This window comes from Nilaparvata lugens, chromosome 1 (genome assembly GCF_014356525.2).
Source record: "Nilaparvata lugens isolate BPH chromosome 1, ASM1435652v1, whole genome shotgun sequence".
NCBI lineage: Eukaryota > Metazoa > Arthropoda > Insecta > Hemiptera > Delphacidae > Nilaparvata > Nilaparvata lugens.
The window spans coordinates 6,422,605-6,448,903 of NC_052504.1; the positions used below are offsets into that span (position 1 = coordinate 6,422,605).

General features: G+C 33.8%; 2 protein-coding genes across 2 annotated transcripts in view; one reads left to right on the forward strand and one right to left on the reverse strand.

The window, feature by feature from the left end:
- The first annotated feature begins 114 nt into the window (after nt 1-114).
- On the forward strand, nt 115-18,667 carry LOC111044603 (lysozyme-like). Its single transcript, XM_039428978.1, has 4 exons — nt 115-673; nt 3,645-3,827; nt 15,847-15,920; nt 18,321-18,667. The coding sequence occupies exons 1-4, from the start codon at nt 571-573 to the stop codon at nt 18,456-18,458; spliced, it is 498 nt and encodes a 165-aa protein (XP_039284912.1). The 5' UTR covers nt 115-570; the 3' UTR covers nt 18,459-18,667.
- A 2,340-nt stretch (nt 18,668-21,007) lies between these two features.
- LOC111061147 (dynactin subunit 1) overlaps nt 21,008-26,299 on the reverse strand; it is a 56,178-nt gene continuing 50,886 nt past the window's right edge. The window contains exon 15 of the mRNA XM_039419248.1: nt 21,008-25,220. Within this exon, the coding sequence (XP_039275182.1) occupies nt 25,077-25,220 (144 nt within the window). The 3' untranslated portion in view covers nt 21,008-25,076. The remainder of the gene's footprint in view (nt 25,221-26,299) is intronic.

Consider the following 26,299-nt stretch of genomic DNA (forward strand, 5'->3'; position numbering starts at 1 on the left):
ACAATTCACTTTTAATCAGTTGATGCCAAGCTTTTTATACCTGTATCTTACCGTTTCTGTAAAAATACAGATATAATCAGCTGATTAAAAGTGAATTGCTCATGTTCGCAGCGCGTATATCTGTACGCACCTTAAGAGCCGTTTTCGAGATCCGGTGAAATACAAACATCTAAACATATGAACAGAAATTGCTCGTTTAATAGTATAGGATAGGATAGTTATCAGAGCTTTCACCAAAATTCCCAATCGTTTACAAAAAATAATCATCATCAATCTTTTTACATCTAACTGTTCCTACTCTCTAATTGTACCGGTATCAAACGTAGGTCTACATCCAAGAAAACATTCTCGACTAGGAAAAACCCAATTGGATTTCAAACTAAGCTCTAAACTGAAACTGGATGGGTGGTAATTGGCGGTTTTTTATTTGGTACCGCAGTCGGCTATCTAGGAGGGAGAACCACTTAAATATATCCTCACAAATGCATAGCCAGCCGACTACAGATTAGTTAGCACATTCCAGTGTGAAGTTCTGTGATACGGTCCAAACTGTGTATCTCTTTGATTATAATGGGGATACACAATTATTATTTGTTGGTTTCCTTATCTTTGATTGCCGCAGTCCAATGTCAATGGGCTGTAGATGTGGCCCGTTTGGAAGCGCAAAAATCGAGTAAGTTTGCTATTACACTTTGTTAAATAGTAGGGTAGAAAATTTGTAGAGCTTCCACTGATATAATACGATTTTTCCCTAATTAAATTGAGCTTCTGCATCATAATGGAATTGGCTACTGTATCCAAATTTATTTCAATTGCAATTTCAATCTTATTTATTTATTTCATACATTGAAAGTCACAATATCTCATGAATGATTGGGAAATAAATGCCTTATTATAGCAACTTTCCAACATGCTACGCTGTTTTCCTCGTTGTCTAGACCTGATACAATCGTTAGATTCTTATTTGCTCCATCATAGAAAATGACGCATTATCACCATACAAATGAATTATTTTCAACCTTGAAGAGAAGGAGTGGGTAGTTATAGGTTTGAAGTGATTATTACTGTACTAAAACCGTACGAGATGATTCCAGTAGAAATGCCGGCTTAGTGTGGAAGGACTACATTACAGACAAGGAAGTTTTGAAAGATCACAATTGAATCATATAAAGATCAAGGTATAGCTTGGCTTTGAATGATGATCTCCTGTTTATTGAATATTATTATTCAGTGAAACTGCTATCATAGAGCTCATGCTACCTTTTCTCTATGCTGCTATTTTTGGTAGAAAATATTAAATTCGTAGAAATAGATTTAGATTTTAGGTACACAGAAGCTCAACACCATTGGCAGTTATGTTGGAATCTTTTTTAATAAGGATTGGGCCTATTTTTATCCAATGAGTAATATCATGGATATTTCAACTTTTGTTGACATTCAACTTAATTTGTTGAGAAATTTCAAAGACGCTCCATTTGTGCAACTAGTGCGTAAAGTGACAGTTTGCTGCACCGAAAGAAACGTTTACCTACAGTTTATCCTACAGTTACCATTGAATATGAAAAGTGGGTAATTATGGGTAAAATTCCCTGAAATCCATCAAATGTTTTTCTGTGTAATTTTATTATTGATAAAAACCTTAATTTATTTAAAATTGAATAATAATAATTGAATTATAATGATTAGTAGTTCAATTGAAAATTTTTGTGACTGCTTGAAGGGGGTTTATGTTATGTAAGCATTGAAATGAACCCTATAATCAAGGCAAGGCAACGCTGTTCTCCACTGTCATTCATTATAACGTGGGCCTCACTATGAGTATTACCAACTTAATTTTGATTTTGCTGCACTGGTGCTCCATATAACCTGCGTTGTCATGCTGCAAATCTGGAGTACGCAAAGTACTCACTTTGCGCACTAGTGTGGAAAAGTGATTCTTTGCAGCCTGCAATCAGTGCACAAATGGTCACTTTTCAAGGTATCTGTAGGAAAAAACATTTCCCTTATCCGCCAATTCATTTCAAACCATTATCAAAATTTGGAAAATATCAAAGCTGTTCATTATCCCTTTTCCAATCATTTAAACATTTTTCTCAATCAAGGTTGACATTTAAAACCTTGACAAATTGATAACGTAATTAGAATTTCTTAGTATTGATATATATTTTCATCATCTCTCAGATTAGACTGACAATTTCAACCTCCAATATTGAATTCGATAAGTACAACATCCAATAACTGATAATCACCAGCATTATTTTAAAGATCACCCCATTAAACTAAACTTGGTATAGTGTATCAAATATTCTATCATATATACAGTGTATCATGTGTATCATGTATCAGTGTATCATGTGTGATCCGAAATCAAGTCTCACGTGATTTCAGGTACCTTGCCTTGTTCACCAAGATAGCAACTACTATAGTGCGGTCCACGTTATAATGGCAGTGGATAAAGATAGAAGAATAGCGATGCCGATTCTCTGCATTAATTAAATATATTTCTACACTGTCAAAAACATAATTGGCATCGTTGTGGACCTAGAAAAGGATAGTAACACCGGCTTTGTTGAATAATAGACAAGGATAGCGAAACCTAAGTTGATCAAATACTGTCATTATAACGTGGACCTCACTATACGGTATTTTATTACTTTCCTTGCCCTATTACCATAGGTAAGGAAAGTATTGCTTTCCGAAAAAATTAAGGTACCCCAATTTCTAAATTTCTATACGTTTCAAGGTCCCCTGAGTCCAAAAATTTGGATTATTTTTTGGGTATTGGTCTGTATGTGTGTGTGTGTGTGTATATGAGTGTATGTGCGTCTGTGTACACGATATCTCATCTCCCAATTAACGGAATGACTTGAAATTTGGAACTTAAGGTCCTTCCACTATAAGGATCCGACACGAACAATTTCGATCAAATGCAATTCAAGATGGCGGCTAAAACGGCGAAAATGTTGTCAAAAACAGGGTTTTTCGTGATTTTCTCGGAAACGGCTCCAACGATTTTGATCAAATTCATACCTAAAATAGTCATCGATAAGCTCTATCAACTGCCACAAGTCCCATATCTGTAAAAATTTAAGGAGCTCCGCCCCATCTATGCAAAGTTCGATTTTAGATTTCCAATTATCAGGCTTCAGATACAATTGAAACAAAAATAATGAAGTGGAGTAGATTGAGCATAAAAATCTCTACAATTAATGTTCAGAAACATTTTCACCTAAAATTGAAAATAAGCTTTAAATTCGAGAAAATGTGATTATTCAATTGCAAATTATTGTTGATTCTATTAAATCATTCACTATGAAGAGATAGCAGACTTCATGTGTGTCTCCAGCGTTATTGCCCTGTCACCAGCTGGCTCAAATCGTTGAATAGAAGACTTGAGATGCGCGGGAACACTAGCGTCAGTTGATAAATTTTCATAACGGCAAGGAAAATTGTGTGAGTGCACCACACCAGATTTTTTTATTTTCGGTTATATCACAATTTATCTAATAAAAAGAGTACCTAGCATATTACGATGTCATAACAAATATTGTTATAGGCCTAATTGTAGGTTAAATTACTCATTGTAATAATCAAATAGATACTATTTCAGTCCCAGTTATTTATTTTATTAATTCAATTTTCAGGTGCCAATATCACCAAAATACCATTCAGTGATGACTGCTTGGACTGCATTTGTGAAACGATCGACTGCACCATGATCAATACATGCAAGGGTGACTACTGCGGGCCTTTCTCCATCACTAGGGTTTATTGGAAGGACGCTGGATACCCCACGGTTATATTTGACGATAAGGATTCGGATGGAGGTGGGAGAAATTTCCAATTGAATTTTAAACATCTCAAGTTTTCACAATAATGTATAAAGATAGAGGGATGTTATAGTGAGGTTAATCAATTATATTTTATTAACCTTCCGACAGTCGCGCTGTTGTAAAAAGTACAACAGTGTCAGTTTTTTTGTTGCACAAAACTATTGAATGGGGTGGTGTCAGTGAATGAGTCACCTATGCATTCCAAAACTTTCCCCCCGTCACTCCACTGAGTTGCAGTTTCAACAGAGCAATGGTTCAGTCTTTAGGTGCCATTTAGTCGCCACAGTACATATAAGTCGCACTGTGCATAAGATAGGGAAAGACTGTATACGGGGACTGTAAACGAACCAATAACACAGAATTGATGGCTTTGCTTTATGTACCTTATTGGGCTATGAGATTGTAATCATTCAAATGTTCATAGGCGTAAAATAATCCAAAAAGATGGAAAAAGTAATTATACAATTAATTATATGTTTTGACAGTAAACACAGTACAGTACACAGTACACAGTACAGTAATCACAGTGCACTTGGAAAGTAGGATGTTGTACAAAATACAACACGCGACTGCTCGTGTGATTGAGTAGGGCGCGACTACCGGAAGGTTAAGAGCTAGAAATTATATTTTTCAATAATTTAATATTGAGTTCTCATAATTAATATGAAATATTTGTTTAGTTAATTATTAATTCTACATTGTTAAAAGACGATCTGGCAACAGAGCAAAGCGAGAAAGAGATAGAGCTATCCGCTTTATTGAATGACATACAAAGATAGCAATAGCATTGCTAATCAAACACTGCCATTATAACGTGGACCTCACTATAGTATTGGATAATGTATCAAAAATAGTTCAAAAAGCGAAATATCAACTATAGTGAGGTCCACGTTATAATGGCAGTGCTTGATTATCAATGCTATCCTTGTCTTTCATTCGACAAAGCGGATAGCTCTATCTCTTTCTCGCTTAGCTCTGTTGCCAGATCGTCTTTTAAAAATGTAGAATTGTTAATAAATTAACAAAATATTTAATCTTAATTATGAAAATTCATTATTGAATTATTGAAAAATATAATTTTTTGCTTAATGGAATGTAATTGATTATTTTAAACGAGAAGAAACAGTTAATATTTCATTAATAAACCTGTATCAGCTACCGTCTATAGAAGGCAATGACAAGACAACGTTTTTCTCGTATATTTCTCCACTGCCATTATAACGTGGACCTCACTATAGCAGTTTGTCATGGAAATTGAAATAGATGAATGTATAAAGCTTAAAAAATGATAGATGATCGTCATTGCTTGGCATTGGTTATGATATTACTTATAGTCCAGTCAACGAAAGATTATAGAGGGAAAAGTTTCGAACACAATTTTCAACTCCACAGCTCTTCTAAGGATATTAAGAGGATTAACATATCAAAAGTCCTCACCCCTTCCCCCTGTGCTAAAGGGGTGTGGGTGGTTTGAAAGTACCATTTTTTTCATTTTTCGCATATATCTCGGAAACTATACATCTTATGAACCTTTAAATTCCATGCAAAATTGAAGCTTACAACATTACCATCAAGTTTTGTCGTTACATATTTCCGATATCTCTCATAGTTTCTGAGATATCCGCTCTTAAAGGTGAGAAATTTTCTGAAAAACACTTTTGCCTCCAATTTTTTCATCTTTTCGGCCTCATAATTTTTGAACGATTCATGAAAGAATCTGTGCTGATTATGACCCGATAGAGCATCAAATTCTTTAATTTGATGTATACTTCCACTATTTCACGCATTTCCCTACGACTATTGCAGCAGTTTTAGTGTTGAGAGTGAAATTTTCTATTCAGCAACAATAGATCATTTGACAATGGGATTTGGAGGGAATGTGTGATGATAAAACAGCTGTAATATTTATAATCTGTTATCTCTGTTACTAAGACACATTTTTAATGTCGAATAAAGCTCGTGTTGAGTCCAATTCTATTACAATTTATTCGACATTAAAAATAAAATAAATGGGTCCGAAAAGAAAAACGAGTAAACGTCAAGATTTAGTCAGTGAAGGAGAAAACGATTCGCAAAACCAAATGCTTGGAAAAATACTGAAACCAACAGTTTTATCGATTGACCAAGATTCAGATGAAGCACCGAAAACGTGGAGACATTGGAAGGTAACATTTTAAACTTCTTAAAAAACAGTTCAATCCCGAAAAAAGATGAATTGAATGTTTTGATCAATTATGTGTCACCGAATATTTTTGAAAGTATTTGCAATTGTATATCATTTGAAGAAGCTATAACAACTCTTGAAGAAAGCTTTATAAACCTCAAAATGTAGTACATGCACGTTACTGCTTATCTAAAGCAAAACAAACCATGGAGAATCAATTGATCAATTCTATAATAAACTAAAACGGCTAAGTTTACCATGTAACTTTCAGCAGTCACGGCTGACGATAACAAAAGTGAATATATCCGAGACGCGTTCATCTCCGGATTAGAATCATCGAAAATCAGACAACATCTTTTCGAAATGAAATCGCTAACTTTGCAAGACGCTATCTCACAAGCACGAATGTTAGAGAATGCTGAAACATTGCTAAAGAATACGAAACCAGTTCAGAATATGTTAACACAGTCCTAGCAAACGAGAATAAAAATACCGAGAAAACGACTTTAGTCCGTAATTCTTACCAAAAGAAGATTCAATGCAGATTTTGTGGCTATAATAATCATACTGATAATAGCCAATGCCCAGCAAAAGGACAACCATGCCTAACTTGTAATCGAATAGGCCATTTTTCAAAAGTATGCAGAGCACGAAACGATAAAAAAAACCAAATGGTATCTGCCACAGTAATTTCAGCAGCAAATACCAGCACTGACCTCTCAAAATGTCTTGTTCCTATACGTGTTAATGGAATAGATACATTGGCACTATTAGACACTGGGAGCACAGCAAGTTTTATAGATAAGAAACTAGTAGTACAATCGAAGATGAAAACTATGCCATATTCCAATTTGATTACATTTGCTTCAAGTGCCTGCATCTCTAAAACAACTGAGTGCGCTTTGAGTGAAATATATTTCCAGAACGAAGAATATAATGATAATAATTTCTCTGGATGTTGGACGACACATCCAGAGGAGTTTATTCATAAATTCATACATTACATATTTTTTTCATATATTTTCAATAATATAACAATATTCAGTGTTTACAAAAATGATACCTCACTATATAATATATGTGTCGAGGTTATCATCAAATTAATACTAATTTATGCTACAACAGATAATACAAAAATTCCAAAAATCTAAAACTATATCTATTACCCTAAGCATCACCTAGTACAAAGATACTAAACCGAGGTACTATTTTCTACATATAAATTACCTTATTTAAAAAGAATACTGCTTAAATCTAAATCCTACTTACTATTAGTTCCTCACTACTTTGTATCCCAATACTGAATAACCAATGTCTAATTTTTCTTTTGAACCTATTGAAATTTTCCTCTCCTTTGATTTCTAATGGTATTCTATTAGATATTGTAGGCCCTAAATATCCTAGTGATCTTTGCCCAAACGCTGTATTCATTCTTGGTACTTCTTGATTGTAACGTTCTCTTATTCTAGTATTATGGCTATGATTTATGATATGGTTCCTATTTTGATGTTTTTTCATATACCCTAATAACAACAATATATACAATTGCCTAACGCTGAGTACTCTATTTTCTATAAATAATTCTACAGTTGAAAACTGGATTTCCCTGTTTCCCATTATTTTCAAAATGCGTTTTTGAGTTTTAAATAATGGATCTATAAAACTGAAGTTAGCTGCACCCCAAACTAACAGACCGTACCTTAAAAGAGATTCAACTAATGTTAAGTATACAGTTTTTAACATTTCTTTGTCTATGATACGCCTTAATTGATAGAATTTGTATATAAGCTTCCTTATTTTGGCAGTTGTATATGTTATGTGTTTGTTCCATTTCAATGAATCATCTACTATTATTCCTAAATACTTTATATTGTCAGAGCGTTCTATTAGTGGGCAATTACAATTATTGTTACAATTTCTATCACAATTATGGAGCTTCATTGTTGTCATGTGTGGTTTTGTGCTATTTGTTAAAGAAAAAGCTAAAAATTTTGTTTTTTCTGAATTCAATGACAATAAGTTATTTCTTAACCAACTAGTGATTTTTGTGAGTTCTATCTCTGCTGTTTGGAACACTTCTTCCCAGTTTTTTCCTTGAAAAAGGAGTGCTGTATCGTCAGCAAAGGCTATAACTCTACCTTGAATTTGAATGGAGCACAACTCATTTGCAAAGATCGAATACAAAATTGGTCCTAAAACTGTTCCTTGAGGTATTCCAAACTTCATGGAACCCTCTGCACTCATATGGTTCTCAACCTTTGTTTTTTGCTGTCGATTGCTGAGGTAGGATCTGAACCATTCAAGTGGCACTCCTCTTATACCTATTGCCTCAAGCTTTTTTATTAATAAGTCATGGGAAACAGAGTCGAAGGCCTTTGCTAAATCTAAAATTTTGCTAGACATTTATTCTTTTCCTCTAAATTGCTAGTTACAAATTTTGATAATTCTAGTACAGCTAATTCTGTACTTATACCTTTGCGGAAGCCAAATTGGTTAGGAGAAAGAATATTATTAATTTCTAAAAAGCTTATTAATCTTGATTTAACTAGTTTTTCTAAAATTTTTGATACATTGCTAATCAGTGAAATAGGTCTATAATTACTAATAATTAGTTTATCGCCTGCTTTATGTATAGGTCTGACACAGATTTGCTTCATTGCTCTTGGAAAAGTACCATATAACAAGCTCAGATTAAAAATATGAGTTAAAGGCTTAGAAATTAAATCTTTTATTCCTTTCAAGGTCCTGTTATCTAATCCATCTAGGCCTGGTGCACTATTGATGTGTAAAGAATCAATTGTGTTTATTATTTCCTTTTCATCTATGGGGAAAAGAAACATATTACTCTGTACATGCAATTCTGGTACATTATCTGCTATAATTTCGTTAATATTTTTATTCAGACTCTCAGATATTTTGTTAGCCATACTCTCTCCAATATTAACAAAGAAATTATTTACATGACTCAATAGTTCTCTAGGATTATCTTTCAGTGTGACTATGTCACCATTAATTTTCAAAGCATTCAGTTGTATATCCTTTTTCTGATCTGAATCTGTAGCATCCTTGATTATTTTCCATGTCTTCCTTACATCATTGTTTGCTTCATTTAGTTGCATCTTGAAATAATTTTCTTTTGTAGTTTGGATGAGTGACGTCAGTGTATTTCTGTATCTTCGGTAGTAGTTAGCGAGTTCTCCGTTCTCTGGGTCCAGCTTCCTTCTTCTATTTAGAGAATCCCTTGTTCTTATAGCTGAGATAAGTCCTCGTGTTATCCATGGTTTTATGCTCTTGATCCTCTTCTTTTGTCTGTAATGATGTGTATTGCTCTCCATATGTTTTTGTAGAATTTCTAGGAACTTTTCGTAAGCTGAGTCTGTGTTATTTGACTCAAAAACCTCCGTCCATTGTTCCACTCGCAGTCCTCTCCTCAAGCCGTTCAAGTTGACCGATTTACAGTTGGTTGAGAGTTGACAGTTAGTTGAGCTCTGTTCATCCCCATTTGTTCTGTCTAACTGATGTTCTTCCAGTCCAAGAATTGTAATGAAGTGGTCTGTGATACTCGAGTGATACACGATTGGATGGATTTTACTTTTACAGTTGGTCAACATATGATCCAAACAAGAAGACGTTCCCGCTGTTACTCTGGTAGCCTTTTTAATGCAGTTCTTCAAACCGTGTTCACTCAATAAGTCGTAATAATCATCAAGTTGATAATGCTGATGTGGCTGTAGCGTATTAATGTTGAAGTCTCCTGCGCAAATAATAGATTGACCTCTCAGTCTACCAAGCACTGTTTCAAAGTCCTCTAAAAACTCTGTTATGCTGGCGTAGGAAGGTGATCTGTACACTGCTAATATTTATATCTCTCCTTTGATGTTTGAAGTCGTAGATGAAGAACGTTGGCCTGTCTGATATTTAGTTCTACCGATTGTACATTGAGATTTTCCTTTGCATATACAATTACTCCATCATTTTGAGTACGATTATTCAAAGAGTGAAAAATATTGTAGTCCTTCAGTTGCTTCTGTGTATAATCTCTTTTGATCCAGCATTCTGTTAGTATTATTATATCGAAATCATGGGACATATCCTGTAGTTGAATCATCAGGTCATCGAAGTTCTTCCTAATACTTCTGATATTGAGAGAAAATACAGTTATATTAGAGTGTTGAAGAGCAACGTGGAGTTGTTGTTTATCCTCAATCACACTGTCCTCTATCTCATCCACGGAATCAAGTTCATTTGCCACATCCAGCACGTTATTATTACTCATCATCATGCTTATTCATACGCACCCCTCCATGCTTGTTCTCCTCTATTTTCCTCTGCCATCTCATTATATATTTATCATCAAAGCTTAATGTGTTTTTTATAAGCAATGATATGAGATCATTCTCCGCTGTTGTTAGATAGTTGAAACTATGAGTGTGCCTACTGAGTGCTACAATCACATGACTTTCACTGTTATAGATCTCTAGATCCTTTGAATTTGTCCTCACTAGAATAACATTTCTATAAGTAAGACCTGTGCTTCGTGTATCGTGTGAATTTTTATGATTTTCCTTTGATCGTAGATTAATGAAGAAAAGTGTAAAATATCTATGGAGAATTTAACCTTTCTGGGATTCGAAATTGGTCAGGGTATGATTAAGCCCGATCCAGATCGATTGAAACCACTCCTTGACTTACCAGCTCCAAAAAATCAGAAAGAATTGAAGCGTGTCCTTGGAATGCTTGCACACTACTCCAAATGGATAAAAGAATTTTCAAAAAGATCCATCCCTTGTGCATAATACTCACTTCCCGTTGAATGAAATGCAGAAATATATTTGAATCATTAACGAAAGAATAGGATCTGCAGTTCTAGTGCACATTAATGAAAAAGTCCCGTTCACTTTGGAACTGATGCCTCAGATTACGCTATTGAGCAGTATTAACACAGAATGAGAGACCAGTTGCGTTTTTTCCAAGAACTCTTTCCACATCTGAAACTAGGCACTCTGCAGGAAAAAGAAGCTTAGCCATTGTGGAATCAATCAGGAAATGGCGACATTACTTACTTGGACGAGAATTTACACTTATCACAGACCAGAAATCAGTTTCATTCATGTTTAGTAATAAACAAACCAGCAAGATTAAGAATGACAAAATCCAACGATGGCGCCTTGAATTGTCAGATATAAGTTCAATATAATTTAAGTTGAAAAGAGAATATACCAGCAGATACACTATCAAGAGTCTGCCACTGTTGGATGCCATACAGATATAAAGAAACTGATAAAAATTCATGGGGACCTGTGTCATCCAGGAGTTACAAATAGAGCATCAAATTAAAGAATTTGATGTATACTTCCACTATTTCACGCATTTCCCTACGACTATTGCAGCAGTTTTAGTGTTGAGAGTGAAATTTTCTATTCAGCAACAATAGATCATTTGACAATGGGATTTGGAGGGAATGTTTGGAGCACAATTTTCGACTTTGCAGCTTTGTTGAGACTAGTTTGGAGGTGAGCATATAAAAAATCCCAACCCCTACATCATGTGCTGAAGGGATGAGGATGGTTTGAGAGTCGCATTTTCCACTTATTACCTACATGCTTATGTATTGGAAACAATGTATTCTATTGACATAATCAACTGCATAAAAATGAAGCTTAATAAATTTCCTACAAGTTTTGTTCAGTAGAGATTTTCGATAAATCCGATACTTTTCGAGATATTAATGTTCCAAAGTGATGCATTTTCGAAAAACAAGATTTTCTTATATTTTTTCGCTCTTTCAAGTCTTATAACTTTTAACAATCGATGAGACAAGAATGTGCTGATTATGAGATTGTAGAGCATTATATTATCTTTTTCCTACAGATACCCTGAAAAGTGACCATTTGTGCACTGATTGCAGGTGCAAAGAATCACTTTTCCGCACTAGTGCGCAAAGTGAGTACTTTGCGTACTCCAGATTTGCAGCATGACAACGCAAAATAGTTAGTAGGTTTTATGGAGCACCAGTGCAGCAAAATCAAAATTAAGTTGGTAACAGTGAGTGGGCTGCTATAGTGAGCAGAGGTGCAACGAAGCACAACGCGCTAATTATTAAGTAGATATTATAACCAAGGACAACAACAGCACAGCACTGTGCCACACAGCACACACACAGCTGCCCCCCGCCTTCAAACACTACTACATTATTCAGGCAATTTTACCCATAATTACCACTTTTCATATTCAATGCTAACTGTAGGAAAAATTTAAGGTGAAATACGTGCGCAAAGTTCGTTTGCTGCACTCAAGAAACCATTCCGCCCGCTCGCCTACGGCTCGGGCGTAAACGTTTTTTCTTTCGATGCAGCAAACTGTGCACTTTGCGCACTAGTTGCACAAATAACTATTATTTTATGTATATTCGACTTTTTCACGCATTCCCATACGACTGTTGCACCAGTTTTAGTTTTGAGTGTCAAATCTTTAGATTTGCAACAAGTGACTTTTTCGAATATTACACTACTCTGTGATCATAAAATGGCAGTGTGCTTCAGTATGAACATTCATACTGAGTATCTATTAGAACGTCTGCCAAACTAAACACAGGGGGTGTTTCTAAACTTCCTACCAAACAAAGACACTCAAACTACTCGAATTATACATGAAATGAAAGATAATTTAATGCTCTCTATCGAAAATCTCTACTGAACAAAACTTGTAGGAGATTTATTAAGCTTCATTTTTATGCAGTTGATTATGTCAATAGAATACATTGTTTCCAATATATAAGCATGTAGGTAATAAGTGGAAAATGCGACTCTCAAACCACCCTCATCCCTTCAGCACATGATGTAGGGGTTGGGATTTTTATATGCTCACCTCCAAACTAGTCTCAACAAAGCTGCAAAGTCGAAAATTGTGTTCCAAACATTCCCTCCAAATCCCATTGTCAAATGATCTATTGTTGCTGAATAGAAAATTTCACTCTCAACACTAAAACTGCTGCAATAGTCGTGAGGAAATGCGTAAAATAGTGAAAATATACATCAAATTGAAGAATTTGATGCTCTATCGGGTCATAATCAGCACAGATTCTTTCATCAATAAACCTGTATCAGATAGCGTCTATAGAAGGCAATGACAAGACAGAGGATCGGCAACGTTGTTCTCGTATATTTCTCCACTGCCATTATAACGTGGACCTCACTATAGCAGTTTGTCATGGAAATTGAAATAGATGAATGTATAAAGCTTAAAAAAATGATAGATGATCGTCATTGCTTGGCATTGGTTACGATATTACTTATAGTCCAGTCAACGAAAGATCATAGAGGGAAAAGTTTGGAACACAATTTTCAACTCCACAGCTCTTTTAAGAATAGTAAGAGGATTAACATATCAAAAGTCCTCACCCCTAGCCCCTGTGCTAGAGGGTGGTGGTGGGTTTGAAAGTACCATTTTTCATTTTCGCATATATCTCGGAAACTATACATCTTATGAACATTATATTCCATGCAAAATTGAAGCTTACAACATTACCATCAAGTTTTTTCCTTAACATATTTCCGATATCTCTCATAGTTTCTGAGATATCCGCTCTTAAAGGTGAGAAATTTTTTGAAAAACACTTTTGCCTCCAATTTTTTCATCTTCTCGGCCTCATAATTTTTGAACGATTCATGAAATCTGTGCTGATTATGACCCGATAGAGCATCAAATTCTTTAACTTGATGTATATTTCCACAATTTCACGCATTTCCCTACGACTATTGCAGCAGTTTTAGTGTTGAGAGTGAAATTTTCTATTCAGCAACAATAGATCATTTGACAATGGAATTTGGAGGGAATGTTTGGAACACAATTTTCGACTTCGCAGCTTTGTTGAGACTAGTTTGGAGGTGAGCATATAAAAATCCCAACCCCAACATCATGTGCTGAAGGGATGAGGGTGGTTTGAGAGTCGCATTTTCCACTTATTACCTACATGCTTATATATTGGAAACAATGTATTCTATTGACATAATCAACTGCATAAAAATGAAGCCTTATAAATTTCCTACAAGTTTTGATCAGTGGAGATTTTCGATAAATCCGATACTTTTCGAGATATTAATGTTCTAAAGTGATGTATTTTCGAAAAACAAGATTTTCTTATATTTTTTCACTCTTTCAAGTCTTATAACTTTTAACAATCGATGAGACAAGAATGTGCTAATTACGAGATTGTAGAGCATTATATTATCTTTTATTTTATGTATAATTCGACTTTTTCACGCATTCCCATACGACTGTTGCACCAGTTTTAGTTTTGAGTGTCAAATCTCAAGATTTGCAACAAGTGACTTTTTTCGAATATTACACTATTCTGTGATCATAAAATGGCAGTGTGCTTCAGTATGAACATTCATACTGAGTATCTATTAGAACGTCTGCCAAACTAAACACAGGGGGTGTTTCTAAACTTCCTACCAAACAAAGACACTCAAAACTAAAACTTCTGCAACAGTCGTATATGGGAATGTGTGAAATAGTCGAATTATACATGAAATGGAAGATAATTTAATGCTCTCTATCGACTGAAATCTAAATCTCTACTGAACAAAACTTGTAGGAAATGTATTAAGCTTCATTTTTATACAGTTGATTATGTCAATAGAATACATTGTTTCCAATATATATTATAAGCATGTAGGTAATAAGTGGAAAATGCGACTCTCAAACCACCCTCATCCCTTCAGCACATGATGTAGGGGTTGGGATTTTTTATATGCTCATCTCCAAACTAGTCCCAACAAAGCTGCAAAGTCGAAAATTATTGTGTTCCAAACATTCCCTCCAAATCCCATTGTCAAATGATCTATTGTTGCTGAGCAATAGAAAACTGCACTCTCAACACTAAAACTGCTGCAATAGTCGTAGGGAAATGCGTAAAATAGTGAAAATATACATCAAATTGAAGAATTTGATGCTCTATCGGGTCATAATCAGCACAGATTCTTTCATCAATCGTTCAAAAATTATGAGGCCGAAAAGATGAAAAAATTGGAGGCAAAAGTGTTTTTCAAAAAATTTCTCACCTTTAAGAGCGGATATCTCAGAAACTATGAGAGATATCGGAAATATAAAAAGGACAAAACTTGATGGTAATGTTGTAAGTTTCAATTTTGCATGTAATTTAAATGTTCATAAGATGTATAGTTTCCGAGATATATGCGAAAAATGAAAAAAATGGTACTTTCAAACCACCCACACCCCTTTAGCACAGGGGGAAGGGGTGAGGACTTTTGATATGTTAATCCTCTTACTATCCTTAAAAGAGCTGTGGAGTTGAAAATTGTGTTCCAAACTTTTCCCTCAATACCTTTATTTGAGCATTCGTTGCCTGGCCTACTAAAACAAGTTGGGAAAATTTTTAATGAAACTGCAGATTGCATTTGTATTTATTATTCCATTGCATGTTATTTTGATTGGAGAGTATAACAGTAGTATTGGAAATGTAATAGCCTAATAATATCTCGTAACCAGGTTGGTCCAGGTAAGATTTAGTAGACAGAGGTTTTAGCTAATTTTGAGAGATGCCTCAATTTCGATCAATGATGATTTCCCGTAATGACATAGGCTTACTCAAAATTTAGCTACAGATCTACTCAAATGTATGAACATCAAAAATCATTTCAACAGATTTCTCAGCTACCGTACCATTATCATTACAAATTAAAGGTTCAACAGAGAAAGTTTTGTCTATGAATAACGGAAATTCTAATCTACTAAGTCAATTCTTTGAGAATTTTTATAATTCTTTTATGAACTAAGAAATCTTTGATGAACATTTTCACGGGAGATTATTGAATTCTGTTGCAGCTTATGAGAGATGTGCTAACGACTTGGACTGTGCTAGACAAACTGTAATAAAATACATGGAAACTCATCCTTTTGTAAGTTGACTACTTCTATTTCACTGATTTGGAATTATACCGATTGATTTTCAAAGCATCTGGGCAAAAATACTAGAAACCGATTATGTTACCTTCCAAATATTTCTTGAACAGGAGCGAAATTCAATTTTTGTATCTTCAGATGAATTCAATTTTGTATACCTTTTTATAACTACACAGGACTTTATGGAATACAATTAAGTACTGAAAGTATATTCATATCAACTGTATGATCAACATACTGAATTAAATTTAAAACATTATCTATTAACTTCAGTGGAATGGATTGGATTATATAAATATGTTGGATGTATGAAATAATAGACAATCAAGATTGATTGTGTATCAGATCTCTTAAACTAATTTAGATAATGAATCCAACACAGGGTGATCCAGAATAACGGGAACTTTTAGAAACGCCATAAAACAGAAGTGGGTAAGGCAAAAATGATTTTATTCAAACTAATGTGAAGTTCAAGACTTGCCATTTGAGAATTATTGATAACATCTATCACTTTTTGTTAATTACTTCATTAAGATGGCTTCTTCCTGCCCGAATACATTCTTGCAACCTGTGTTGATTGCTGCAACATTTCAGCTGGGATATTGTTAATTTCATTCTGAATTGTCTGTTATAATTCAACACAGTTATTGGTCAAGTTGTGAAAACTTGATTTTGAGATAGCTCCACAAACAGAAAATCGCAGGTGGACAATCTGGCGATTCATGGGACCAGGAAACGCAACCTAATCGTGAGATTACACGGTTACCAAACAATACTCACTCGCACAGTTGCCATTAACTGCCATGCTGGGTGGATTTCGCTTACAATTTGATCAACAATTTTGAATTAATTAAAAATTAAAATGAAATCCGCGATATCCCAGATGAGAAATTGCAGCGATCAATGAGGAGTCGTCAAAACAGATTTGAATAATGTGTAAACGGAGGGGAGGTGTTTCTACTCTTCTGTAATTATACTACTAAACTTATGTTTGAATCCTTGATTGGTTGGGAGATTTTTATTGGATTCGTTCATTCAAATGCACAGATTATCATCATTGTCACATATTCTAGCAACTATAGTAACTACGAGCCAGGAACTTCAATGAAAAATACTTTTAAAATTCAACCTCAGGTTTATTGAACTCATTAACGAATCAATAGAAATCATGTCAAATTTTCCAACAGAGTTACTCAGTAACTGATTCGGAAAAAGAAGGTATATTCAATTTCAATCTATACATTTTCATCTAAACAAGACAGAGTCAATTCTCACACTAAAAACGCAGGGTTCAACATACAGTGAAAATCAAAGTTCATTCTAGTTAAAAAACCTGAAAAATAATATAAGATACACAAAAACAACTACAATACTACCCTCTCAATATCACACTATTACAAATGTATTCGTTCAGGAGGAAGCCATTTAAATGAAGTAATATTGTCAAAAAGTGATAGATGTTATTAATAATTCTTAAATGGCAAGCCTTGAACTTCACATTAGTTTGAATAAAATTATTTTGCCCTTCCCACTTTTGTTTTATGACGTTTTTAAAAGTTCCCATTATTCTGGGTCATCCGGTATAATAAAGGAAAGAATTGGCTTATACACGTACGGGATAGAAAATTCACAAATGATGCTTCATCACGTCTGAACTACTAAACTGATTAACTTGATATTTTGCATATATTGATTCTTAGTTTACCCAGGATGTTTATAGGTCTATTTAAAATTCTTCAAGATTCCAGTAGGTCAAGTTTTCAAGTATGACACGTTTTTAATAAGACCCTTGCGGCGCACGGGTTACCTGCTAGTCTAAATAAAATATTCCACTTCTTGTGGAAATTTTTTGATCTGTAATGAGACTTTTTCCTACAGATACCCTGAAAAGTGACCATTTGTGCACTGATTGCAGGCTGCAAAGAATCACTTTTCCGCACTAGTGCGCAAAGTGAGTACTTTGCGTACTCCAGATTTGCAGCATGACAACGCAAAATAGTTAGTAGGTTATATGGAGCACCATTGCAGCAAAATCAAAATTAAGTTGGTAACAGTGAGTGGGCTGCTATAGTGAGCAGAGGTGCAACGAAGCACAACGCGCTAATTATTCATTATATATTATAACCAAGGACACCGACAGCACAGTGCCACCACAGCACACACCACACAGCCGCCTCGCCATTCAAACACTACTACATTATTCAGGCAATTTTACCCATAATTACCCATTTTTCATATTCAATGGTAACTGTAGGAAAAATTTAATCTGAAATACGTGCGCAAAGTTCGTTTGCTGCACTCAAGAAACCATTTAAACGTTTCTTTCGATGCAACAAACTGTCACTTTGCGCACTAGTTGCACAAATAACTATTTTCTCCTGATTTATTTTTTCTAGGACTGCAACAGCGACACCATTATCGATTGCTCCGATTACGGCGCGATCCATTTTGGTGGCATCTATAAATGCAGGAGTCCCTTGTCGCCCGTCATTGGAGCAAAGTTTTCCAGCTGTCTCAGCAGAATGAAAATCTAAATCAAGATGATGCACTACCTAAGGTTCAAAGTGAACACAGTTAAGCAACAAAGGTAGAGGTAGCAGAGAAGGAGGCTGAGAGTGTTGGAAAGTACTAAATTTATTCAAATGTATCAGAATATAGTGGCTAGTCAAAGGCAGAGAGAAGCGGGGATATTTTTATTAATATATTATATTTAATATATTTTATTAATATATTTATTTAATATATTTATTTAATATATTTATTTAATATATTTTATTAATATATTTTGTTAATTCTCAACACTCTCAACTATTTTCTCCGCTACCTTCGCCGCTCCACTATAATATACCGTAGTTCAAAATATTATTTTTCCTCCACCAACTGTCAAAAGAACTTACTTTACTCCCTGAAACATGATACTAAAGTGTCACTTTTTCGCTCTCGGTACTAAAAAACAGAAAAACTCCCTAGGGAGTAAAAGTGACTCCATTTAAATAACATGGGAAGCATCTCTATTTTAAAAACGTACATTTGGACACGGAATAATTCTTTCCTCTGTGATTTGGAATAGGTCAGAAGGTCTAAGCTCAGATGAGGAAGCATATAGAGTAGTCATTAAACCAACTAAATTCAATACCTCAACCAGACATTTGATCGATATATAAAATTTATGTTTGTATGCTGAAATTATTATTACAAACTTCATATCACTATACTAGAAAAAAATATATTTTTTTCTTTTAATCCATGTTATTCAAAATACCAGCCAACGAATATTACTAATTAACTAATCAAATTTGAAACGGGAACTTCATCATAGCTGTAGTTGTGGCTGTCATTGTTGTTACAACTTTAGCCGACAGATAGAGCTGTCGGAGGAGAACTGTGATTACAAGCCAGCTGTTTCTGTTTACTTTTTAGATTGTGTTGTAACACATTGTTTGGACACATACCGTACGTTTTTAAAAATTATTTTATTTGCAGTTTTTATAAAAATGTAGGTGGAGGAAAAATGTTGGGTATATCACGAGTGAAAAATGTTTTTTCTCCCTCAGGAAAATTGTTGCCCTCGGCTTCGCCTCGGGCTTCAAACTTTTCCCTCAGGGAGAAAAAACAGCACTTTTCACTCTAGATATACAAATAACTATTGAACTGTACTGTGGCTAATAGACTGCTAGAGTAGTAGGATATTATATAGGATACTTCCCTCATTTCTTTAATAATTGTGTTGCACTTGACATTGTGTTACAATACTGGATTCAAGTTACCTTGTGAAAAATAACTAGGTTTTGACTTTATGGCACACTGTTTTCATTCATTTATGAAGGTGAATTTTCCACTGAAAAGTTCTCGTAATAGATAAATTTATGTCAGTATAATATTAGTACTGCAATATTATAATAAACTAATGTTTCTAGTTGTTGTAAAGACATATTTTTTGTTAATATTAGAAATAATTCATCTTTCCATCAGAATTTGTTTCTTTGGACGTACATTTACATTCTGAGTATAATGTTTGAAGTGTAATGCTAAGTGTAATGTAATAAGACATATTTTTATTATTTTTTGTTATATTAGAAATAATTCATCTTTAAATCATAATGTGTTTCTTTGGACGTATATTTACTTTCTAAGTGTAATGCTGATGCTTTACTAGACTTGTTCGAAATAATAGAAAGATGACAAAGAGATAAAATGAAAAATAACATTTGAAATAAGCTTCATTATTTTCTATAGAACAATATTATGAGAGGAAACCTCTATTGAGATAAGAAGAGAAAGGCAGGCTTTCAAAACTTCCTAGAACATCCATCATCAAAGGTTTTTCAAAAAGATTCGTACAGTTTTTATGAATGAATTCCTATTTAATAGAACCAATTTCAATCACACAGAATAAATACATGTACTTCACAATGATGAAATAATATTTTCGAATACAAAAGGTTTCAAAGCTATTGAGGAAATAATAAATAACAAGTGAGTGCCTTAATGAGGAAAATGAAATGCTGAAATATTAAAAAATTGATTTTTCTGCAGCAAAAAAAAAATGTTCTACACCTTTTCCAATTTTATTTGAGAAAGTATTAAGTTAATTTGAGAAAGTATCAATTGTATTTGAGATTAGCCACTTGTAATTGAGAGAATGCCAGATGTAGATGAGAATAGTCAATTGTATCTGGGAAGTCATCACATGTAATTGAGAGTAGTGAATTGTATTTGAGAAATCGTCAAATGTAAATGAGAAGATATCAATTGAAAATGAGAAAATTTTCCAATTGACATGTCGTGGCTTAGCCTACAGGTTTGATTTGAGCAGTGAAGGATACTATACTACGTACACAGTATTCCAATTACTACCATAGGCTTTGCATGGGGGCAAATTAATATTTTCAATGGTGAAATTATTTCCTCTATACTGTCTATGAATGATTAATGAGTATCATTAAATTTCTATGTATGAATTGGCAACACGACTTTTGTCTCCAAAATTTTGTGAAATATTGCACTTGATGAAGATTAAATTCTCTATGTTCAAGGCGCAATTGAACTTTATCATCAATCAATTGAATCTCTTGATCAATCAATTCGGCAATTCTTCTTTGGATTTTGCGGCTCGAAAATAATTGTTATTTAAAAACTAAACGTTTTATTGGAATATATTATCATATTATTTTTTATGAGTACAATTATGAAAAATATAAGTACTGGAAGCACTGGTTTTTTAAAATCATTTCTCAATTTCAACTGACAACTTCTCGATTTTAAATCGTATGTTCTCAAATTGAAATGATAGTTTCTCAAATAAAAATCACTATTCTCAACTACAATTGACTGCTCTCATTTACATCTGACGTTTTCTCAAATACAAATGACTATTCTCAATTACAATTTATACTTTCTCAAATACAGTTGGAAAAGGTGTAGTTACCGACACATTCCAATATATAGCCTACATTTGGAAACTGTAATTCAATGAATTAAAGGTACACATTTGAGCGATAACCTATTGTATAGCCTGTTCTCCAAAGTTTGTATTGCTGCATAAAAAACAAATAGATAAAATGAATATAATAAAAGGAAAAGGATGAGCAATTATTAAAAGATGATAGCTATAATGAACATCAAACTTATAACAAATTTGAGTATTTCTAGGAGGATGCAATTTATTTATATTAATGCAGTGGGAATTATTTAGAAGCGGTCATTTTTCGTTAAGAGAAGAAAGATTCTTCACGAAATTAGCTTGTGCTAGGCCACAGTTAATTTCAATAGCTAGTACATTCCAGTAAATTTCAAGTACATATCCTACGACCCACTGCCAACACTCAACATTCTCTTTTGTTGGCAGTGTAAAAGGAAATTTAATTTGCAGTACAGTTTTGTTTGATATATTAATTTATACAATTTATGTTTTATTCATTATGTTTGTAACTAATTTCCTTTTGCAAATAAATTTCAATTTAAATAAAAAAATCACTAAAAAATTCTGCTAATAAGTTCATGTATCAGTACCAGTTGTCATGTAATAAAACTATTTCACAAGTACATTATGTTTTACTCCACATTATTTTTACTACTCCTCATTACTCCCCTATAACTCCTCAATTCATAATTTTGATATATTCCAGATTCTTTTCACACAACATTTTTAAGATCCGCTCGACTGTGCTTCCAATTCAAGGAAGACAGGGAACTATTTCTTAAAATTGGAAACTTTAAAAATCTCATATGTAGATATGTATCTATAGAATGGTATAGAATATCAGAAACGACACAACTCTGTATAGGCAGAAATCTGAAATCGAGGGATGCATGTATTTCTCACAGAGAAACTCTTGAATTCCTCACAGAAAACAGAGGAAATCTCTGTGAAAAATTAGAGGATTTTACAGATAGAGTAGCACTTTAACATATTAAAAAACCTGTTAGGATATCCTAGGTTATGGACAATATATACTCTACTAAATCTTCAATCAGTTATTATTAAATTAGTTTCGGTCCAATAATTGATTAATCTTGAAACTTCTTTGAAATTTCAATAAATAATATTACTCAATTATACAAAACTACTAGTACCAGTGTAATCTTCTTATTTATAAAGAAAGAAATTTTCTTATACATGAACGGGATAGGAAATACACGACGCATAATCACTTATAAACTAATTATTTTTTACAATAAAGCACAGATCGGGAGAGAAAAACTAAGAATACCTTGCACTATTTCTCTCCCAACATTAAAAGTCCGAAATGAGGTTATGTCTTCTAGATTTCCACAAAATTTAACTAAATTAGCTCTTTATCTTGCAATTTTACATAGATTCTGAATTTACGAAGGATGGATATAGGCTTATTCTCATTGCTATTATTAAATTAATTTTAATTTAATAATTAACCCTAAAGAGACACACTGGGGTGTTTCACACCAGGGATTTTTTTTCTGTTCTACAGTTGACAATATCAAACAGATAGAAATTATTGCCGAGTCTAAATTAGGTTTGAAGCATTGTCAACTGCTCTCCACCACTAACTCCACCACTGCTCTCCAGTAATAGCATTCTATAAGGTCACCAGCTCATCTTGTTCTTCGATTGGGGTGTCTAACACCCCAGAGTGTCTTTTACGTAGGACTTTTATCAAATACTTTTTTTTACAAAGATTTACTTGTATTGACCACTGTGAATGTGGTATGGGATGATAGATCAGATTGGAATAAATGCTATGATTCTCTACAACTTGAGGTTCAAAACAATAGAATGAAGAGACGTGAGTTTTTGATGAAGTTATCATTGGCAATGATCAAGCCATTCCATCAAACCAGATTAGGAGCTCCAACACTCAGGCGGAACATAAGTACTTCTAAAATTAGTATAAATATTAATGAGCAGTGCTTTACTTTCGATTTCTGTATGCATTTGGGACAAAAATGATTAAGAAATGATGGAGTATGGGCTAAGTAATTTTTTCCTCTATATTTTTCAAAGAAACATGCAAAATTAAATTGGGGTGTTCAACACCCCAGTGTGTCTACTGTGTTAGCATAAAGTAAGTGTGTCTCTATAGGGTTGAAACAAATTTATTCAATTTGTGATTAAAAGTTTACGCAACAATAAAAGTCCAACCAAACAGAGCTTTCTCCAAGTGACTCCGTACCTTAATTGGTAGCATGTGTTACACATGAATGAACGGTTTAGGGGTTTGAGACCAATCAAACTAACCTTTTTTGCTGGAAATTTGACTTTGGAATTTAACTCTGATGAAGATTATCCACGTAATTTTGACAAAATAATGAACAATTATTAATTTTTTCTATGTTTCCTGGACATAAGGAGACTGCATTCTACATTTATACAAAATCATTTTCGCCAGTGTTACCGCAGCACGGGTCACCTGCTAGTATTTTTATAAGTGTCTTAAGGTGCGTACAGACTTACACTCTGCTCCGCAAACGAACGTTAGTCGAGCAGATCGATAGATGATCGCAGGTGGAGCAGGAGCGGAACGCGAACAGAGCGTATAACAGAGATCGAGCTTGGCAAGTTCCTAGGGCGAACTAACCAATAGTTGCGCATGTGCGGTTAACGTTTTTGATGGATCAGTTACGATCTCTGTGTTAGCATATAAAATTATCAAAATTAATGATCAATTATTAGATCATCAAAATTAAATAATGTAAAATCATGAAAACATTTTAAATAATAGGTACCAGCATATTATGATTTAGAAGAAAGAAGCCTCACTCACAACCACGCCTTTCACATTTCAAACCTTTGACAGACATAACCTTTTTTGTAATAAAACACCAACATGAATGCATCAAACACAATAATTATCAATTTATTATATAAACATAATGTATTATTAGGCTACCCAGCAATCCCCTGGTCAGAATATTTTATTTAGTTTTTGTCACCCGATCAGTTGGATTGAACGTTTCACATTTGTGAGGTTAGGTTGTAGCGAAGTCAACAATACGACAAGCGCGCGATCATCCTTCAAACATACAGCGAACCCTTGCGTAACATCTCGCATAACGTTCATGATCAGAGCGTGTGCGGAGCGTGTTCGAGGCGTGTATATCTGTACGCACCTTTATATGAAAACATTTTACAAGGGTACTAATAATTTTCTATAATTTAAGCATTCAAGTAGCCCAATTAAAATAGTTTATTAGTGAATAATATTACGTCTGTTCTTCTCACTTTTCATCCTATAAAATCTATAATGAGAATATATTATCTAAAAACATTCATCTGGTTTCTTTACAAGGGTACTGATTTTTTTTTAATTAACTAAAATTGAATAAATACAGTTAGAAAAATTATAACATGATGGCAACTTAGGACTAATAATAATTAATTTCATTATAAATTATTAAAATAAAGACAATTATATCACATCTCTATTGCATGTTACGCAAAATAATTGCTGAATAGAAATAGAAAATACAGCCTTCTTTGATCAAGCTTATCGATTATGCACTAGGCGGTCCAAACAACTTCACTGTACTCCAATTAATGTATTGGAACAGTTCAAGAAACGACGCGTTCTTTTAAACCTTTCCAAAGTATGTTTTTCATCGATTAGAGTACAGTTCACAATCACATTATTGTAATGCTGGCACTTAAATTACGAAGTCTATTTTTGCGACGTTCAAGACCAGAGTGATATAATTTCGTTGTGCAGCCTTTTCAGCGATCTAGGCTCGACTATCAGATTCGTATCCTTCTGGTTATCGCCGGCTAGTTTCGGCACGGTCAGTTCACCGATACAAATGGGCTTGGTTTCTTGGAGAACCTGAAAGTACAGGTAATTCGTGATAATCGTGCAGTGATAATATGCAAACAACCAGGCCACATTCAAGTATTCTTCACTAGTTTAGATTTTGCGGGTAACAATTCGTTCTGTTGGATCCAATCGTAGAAGTTAGTTAAGCTTAAAGTAACTATATTCATAGAGAAACAATAGCGTAAGTAATAGAATGCACTTTAATAGAATATTTACCCTGCAAAAGCATTTAATTAGAGCCGCTCTAAAACGGCCTAGACTGTATCCAAGCAGGAAGTTGTTTGTTGAATTTGGGGTTCCAACGCTACGACAGGTCTTTGTAGGGAAAATCATTACACATGCCAATAGAAATAAGCAGCATCTTACTTTGAATACACATTTACACAACCTTCGTCCGTCTGTACTCAATCCTTATACTCGAAACTTTACAAGATTAACTATAAATAAACATCAATTCACATTCTTCATGGAATACTTTGCTAATATAGTCCCATATCACTTTATAAACAAAAGAATAACAAAAAAACTAAGTAGTGAAATAGAAGAGTGGGTAAAAGCTAGAGTTTATTTCAAGATAAGTGTATGAAATGATAATTTCGTAATAACTGTAAGATCATAGTGTATAATCCGTCTGTTATAGTACGTTTTTCTTGATTCTGTACTATATGGGTATTATAGTATATATCCAATTTTAGTCTTGATTAATGTTATAATATTTGTAATTTCCAATCGCACTCACTGCTGGCAACAAGTTCCACTTATGCCGTTAGTGCCTTTTTATATAAATTTACTCATTTATAATATTATTTATATTATCTATCATATTTTTAATGTAAGTACTGATTGTAAAATGTTATGGCAAATAAACCAATTTCAAAAGTAGATATCCCATGGTATAGGGCGTTTATGTCGCAACTTTTACTGTTATCTCAAGCCGATTACTGTCAATTATTGTAGGTTTTCACTGTTATAGCCGGGTGAGATTGTATGAACAGCACAATATGAGAGACTGCCAGCGTCACATAGCTTTATGGGAAAGAACTACGTGGACTATCGGCTTGAGATAACAGAAAAAGTTACGACATAAA

Coding starts and splice junctions, on each gene's coding strand:
- LOC111044603 (XM_039428978.1), top strand. CDS start 571: ATGGGGATACACAATTATTATTTGTTGGTTTCCTTATCTTTGATTGCC. Junction 3,828..15,846: donor CGATAAGGATTCGGATGGAG/GTGGGAGAAATT, acceptor ATTCTGTTGCAG/CTTATGAGAGATGTGCTAAC. Junction 15,921..18,320: donor ACATGGAAACTCATCCTTTT/GTAAGTTGACTA, acceptor TATTTTTTCTAG/GACTGCAACAGCGACACCAT.